The sequence below is a fragment of the Geosmithia morbida genome, assembly GCF_012550715.1.
Source record: "Geosmithia morbida isolate 1262 chromosome Unknown scaffold_22, whole genome shotgun sequence".
NCBI classification, from domain to species: domain Eukaryota; kingdom Fungi; phylum Ascomycota; class Sordariomycetes; order Hypocreales; family Bionectriaceae; genus Geosmithia; species Geosmithia morbida.
In genome coordinates this window covers 8404-13138 of record NW_023336209.1, presented here as the reverse complement: position 1 = coordinate 13138, position 4735 = coordinate 8404, and the positions used below count along the sequence as shown (strand labels likewise).

Genomic DNA, 4735 nt, shown 5'->3' with positions numbered 1-4735 from the left:
TTTTTCAAACATACTTTGCTGCAATGCCATCCTTCCCTCTTTTCCTCTTGTTTTGTCCTCTTTTTGTCCTCTTTTTGTTTTGTTTTGTTTTGTTTTGTTTGTTTGCTGTCTCGATTTCCTACAAGCTTCCTCTCCATCATCCTTTATTTTTCTTCTTTTTCTTTCGGAGTATCAATTGGACTGGACTGCACCGGACTGGATTATGGCATGGCGATTTTCTTTTCTTCTTCTTTTTAGCGTTCCGGAGATATTGGGTGATGGGAATTTTCTTCTTTTTTTTCGTGTGTAGGGAATTCTTGATGTCATATATATCGATATATCGGGACAGATTGATTTTGGGGGTGGGAACGAGGGGAAATATATTCACATATTCAAATCATGACATTGCAACTTGACAAGTACTCGACTCAAGCGCATGACTTTGATCCCGATGGTCAATACAGGTACGAGCGAGTGTAGCGAGGGCAGAATTGACACCGCAGTAGTAGTAGTAGTAGTAGTAGTTAGTAGCATCATCGCGACAGTATCATCACGACAGGACGTGCGAGCGAAGCGAGGTGGGACCTCCTCCCCCCCCCTCCCTGGGTAGGGGCTGCCGGAGGTTACATGTATCATGTACCAAAAAAATAAGAATAAAGGTTTAGTGTACTATACAGATGATCAGTTACTTGGTATCTGACACACAGACATGCAAGCGTAGCGACAAGGAGCCCTTGTAGGGGGATCGCCAGAAGCACATCGAAGGAGGTATGAACATTGTCCCCATGTCGGAGAGTGTGAACAAGACATTTGGACATGCATGGGTTAGAAAAAAGTTGACCTCGTTGAAGGAATCGACATGGTATTATGTAAAACCAAGAAAGAAAAAAGAAAAAAAAAAGCTATTCTACATATGCATCAAGTCTACATGCGCGGCTTGACACCCGAGGCAGCTGGTAGTCAAACGTAGCCGTTGGTACCCAGCCACTCCCTGAGCAGAGCAGAGTCACGGCCCTTGTAGGCGGCACGTCCGCGAATCTTGTCGCGCACGGTCCGCAGGGTGCGGTCGAAGCCGCTCGTGTCCTTGTCCTCGAAGAAGGCGTCGATGTCGGCGATGACGGCCTCGTCGGTGAAGCGGCTCAGGCTGACGTTGACGAAGCGGTCGACGACGATGGGGTTGCTGATCTTGGCCACGATGGCATCCCAGTTGGCCTGGATGAACGCCCACTGCAGCGGGCGGCCCACCACGTTGGCCGACAGCGACCCGCTCAGCACGTGCATGTCGGCGCTGGGCACGGCGTTCGAGGGAGGCGACGTGTTGAAGTTGAAGGGTATGATGGACTCGCTGAGGATCTCGGCGTCCTTGACGAGGCCGAGGACGCTCAGGCAGAAGAGCTTGCCGTCGATCGACTTGGTCTCGGCCCACTCCCTCTTGAGGATCTGCACGGCACGCGCCGCGTCCTTCTGGATGCCGGCGCGCCACACCGACGAGCGGAGGGACGGGTGGATGGGGTTGGCTTCCTGGTCCTCGGCCCAGGCGTCGAAGCGGCCGAGGGCTTCCCGGGTGACTCTGCGAGGGTGTCTTGTCAGTGCTGGACGGTGGAGGGGGGGACGTGTCCGGGTTGAACCTGAACCTGGGGGTGGAGGGGGGCATACTCGGGGTGATCGCTGGCAACGGCGGATCCGATCAGGGACTTGCGCAGGATGCCAACCAGGTAGTCCTCGCCCTCGGGGAAGTCCCAGCCAACCTCCCTGACCTTGCGGTCAATGAGCTTGAGGACGAACTTGTCGAGACCCTGCTTGATCTCGGGGTCCTCGCCAAAGACCGACTTGACCTGGGCGACGGTGTCGAGGATCTGGCTCCAGACCAGGGGGTGCTGCTCTTGGGAGAAGCCCTGGAGGAAGGTGAGGAGCGAGGCCGTGTTGCCGTCGCCGGCGAAGGCGAGGTCGGCGGCGGAGCCGATGATGGAGATCTTGTCCTCGGTGGACAGGCGGTCGAGCTGGGTGCTCAGCCTGGCCAGCCTCGAGGCCGGGTAGTTGACGCGGTAGAAGCCGGTGGCGCCGCTGTTGAGCTTGTAGAAGTCGTCGTCGATGCCGGTGATGGTGTCCTCCTTCTTCTCGAGCGAGACCGAGGCGACGCCGGCCTCGCCCTTCTTGCCCTCGAGGCCCAGAGGCACCCACCAGGTGGTGGTGTCGTCCTCGGGCCCGACGTCGCCGGTGGACAGGAAGCGCGACTGCCTGACCGAGATCTCGCCGGGCCTCTCCTCGACGGTGAGGACGGGGTGGCCGATCCTGGAGATCCAGGGGTGCATGATCCTGTCGACGGGCTTGCCCGAGGCCTCGCTGAGGGCATCCCAGAGGGCCTGGGTCTTGGCGTTGCCGTAGGCGTTGGCCCGGAGGTAGCTGGCGACGCCCTTGAGGAAGGTGTCGACGCCGAGGTGGTTGGCCAGCATGCGGATGGCGGAGCATCCCTTGAGGTAGCTGATGGAGTCGAAGATCTGGTTGACGTCGAGGGCGTCGCGGACGGGCACGTGGATGGGGTGGCTGGCGCGGATGCCGTCGAGGCGGAAGGCGCCCTCCATGCCCTCGTTGACGAACTGGGCCCAGACCTGCCAGTCGGGGTGCAGGTGGTCGACGGCGTACCATCCGACCCAGGTGGCGAAGCCCTCGTTCAGCCAGAGCTCGTCCCACCAGTCCATGGTGACGAGGTTGCCGAACCACTGGTGGGCCAGCTCGTGGGCGACGACGTAGGCGACGGCGTTCTTGAACCGGGCATCCGACGTCTTCTCGTCGTAGAGGACCTGGGTGGTGCGGTAGGTGACGAGACCCCAGTTCTCCATGGCGCCGTGGGTGAACTCGTGGACGGCCAGCAGGTCTGACTTGGGCAGGGGGTAGTCGATCTCGAAGATCTCGGAGAAGAAGTCGATGATCTTGGGGGCGTGCTCGAGAGCCCAGCGACCCTGCTCCTTGAGGCCGCGGGTGGTGTAGACGCGGACGGGGATGGGGCTGCCGTTGTACTCGCGGTCGGTGTAGGCCTCGACATACTCGAAGTCACCGACGGCCCAGGCCAGAAGGTAGGTGCTCATGACGGGGGACGTCTCGAAGGAGACCAGGTTCCAGCCATCCTTGGTAGGCTTGACCTCCTTGACGGGCATGTTGCTGAGGGCGACCTGGTCGGCGGGGACCTCGATCTCGAAGTCAAAGGTGGCCTTGAGGTTGGGCTCGTCGAAGCAGGGGAAGGCACGGCGGGCATCGCACGACTCGAACTGGGTGCTGAGCATGTAATGCCACTCGCCGTCGCGGGGCACCGACTTGGCGGGGGTCTCGACGGGCTTGTACTTGCTGCGGTAGAAGCCGGCCATGTCTCCGTTCATGATGCCCTCAAACTCGACGGTGACGGTGGCCTTGTCGGCGACGGGGATCTCCTGGTCAAAGGCGATGGTGGCGCGCTGGGCCTTCTCGTCATAGGAGAAGTTCTTGGAGGAGTAGACGTTGCCGGAGGTGACCTTGGCGTCGAGGAGCTTGATCTCGAGAGTGTTGAGGACGATGTCCCTGGTAGGCTTGTTGATCTGAGCGTCGATTCTGCGAGGCGTGTAGGTGAGCGTGTATTCTCTCGCACCTTCTTCTTCCTTCCTCTCTTCCTTCTCTGCCCTCTCTCCCCTCTCTCTCCACTCTCTCCATTCTCTTCTTCTTCTTCTTCTTCCTCTTCTTCTTCCTCTTCTTCCTCCTATCTTCCCTCTTCTCGATGCGGCGTAGGGGTAGGAGGATGGGGGAGAGCAACGTACGTGACAGTACCCTTGTAGGTCCACGTGTCAAATTCGAGGTCCCTGAGAGAGACGACGTAGTGAGTGGGCTTCACATTGTCGGGGAGCACCTCGCGGTCCGTCATGGTTTCAAGTCTATCGGCCCTCGCGTGGGCGGAGCAGCTGCGGCTAGGAGTGTGAGGGAGGAAGGGGCTGTTATCGTCAGCGGGGGTGTTTCTCTCTCTCTCTCTCTCTCTCTCTTTTCCTATTGAGGGAGAGTGCGTGACTGTAGGTGACGGCACAGTCCAGGGGAAGAGAAGTGGTCTGTCTATCTGTTCGTTTGTCTGTTGAGAAGATGGGGGAAGAGGAGGGCAGTGATGGTGGTTGTGCAGTGATGGTGGTTGTGGGAAGTCGTCGATGAGGAGGGGTAGTTCTCTGGAGTGTTGGCGGGGTTATTTGTCTGGGAAGTTGACGTCGGGCCGGTCTGGATAGCGGGGCAGGGGACGTCTGTGGAGGTGTGTGTAGAGGGAGGGCTGCAGTGATGCCATATGGGGGGGGGGGATGTGACCTAGGCTAGGCAGCCAGTGGATGGTCGCCTGCTGAGATGGAAGGCAACGGTAACGGTATACAAGGAGAGAAGGCCGACTCACTTCTTCAGCTGTTGCCTTCCCGAAGCAGCAGCAGCGGCAGCCAGAGCAGGCGATCTCAGCAATGGAGCTGATGCCGTGATGCCCTTACGGACGATACCGTTGATCCTACCGTTTCCACTGCTGCTGCTGCTGCTGCTGCTGCTGCTGGAAATCCCACGACGCTGCGATACGAGCGTAGCAGACATTGCCGCGGACTCTGATGCTGCTGCTGCTGCCGCCGCTGCTGCCCATCGGAAGCAGCTGGTGGTGCTGCCCCACCTAGAGGCTGCTTGCCGAATCAGGCATCTGCTCATGGTGGAGGTACTTTTTGTTTTTTTCTTTTCTCTCTCTCTCTCTCCCTCCCTCTCTCCCTCCCTCTCTCTC

The 4735-nt window shown here is 58.8% G+C and overlaps 2 protein-coding genes across 2 annotated transcripts; both read right to left on the bottom strand.

Moving 5' to 3' along the window:
• Positions 1 to 939: 939 nt before the first annotated feature.
• On the bottom strand, positions 940 to 3868 carry GMORB2_4619 (Aminopeptidase N; the record flags this gene model as incomplete). The annotated part of the gene is made up of 3 exons (XM_035466593.1): positions 940 to 1549; positions 1636 to 3561; positions 3765 to 3868. The coding sequence occupies 3 exons, from the start codon at positions 3866 to 3868 to the stop codon at positions 940 to 942; spliced, it is 2640 nt and encodes an 879-aa protein (XP_035318141.1).
• Positions 3869 to 3911: 43 nt separating this feature from the next.
• GMORB2_4618 (uncharacterized protein) lies at positions 3912 to 4665 on the bottom strand (the record flags this gene model as incomplete). Its single annotated transcript, XM_035466592.1, has 2 exons — positions 3912 to 3935; positions 4543 to 4665. The coding sequence occupies 2 exons, from the start codon at positions 4663 to 4665 to the stop codon at positions 3912 to 3914; spliced, it is 147 nt and encodes a 48-aa protein (XP_035318140.1).
• Positions 4666 to 4735: the final 70 nt, after the last annotated feature.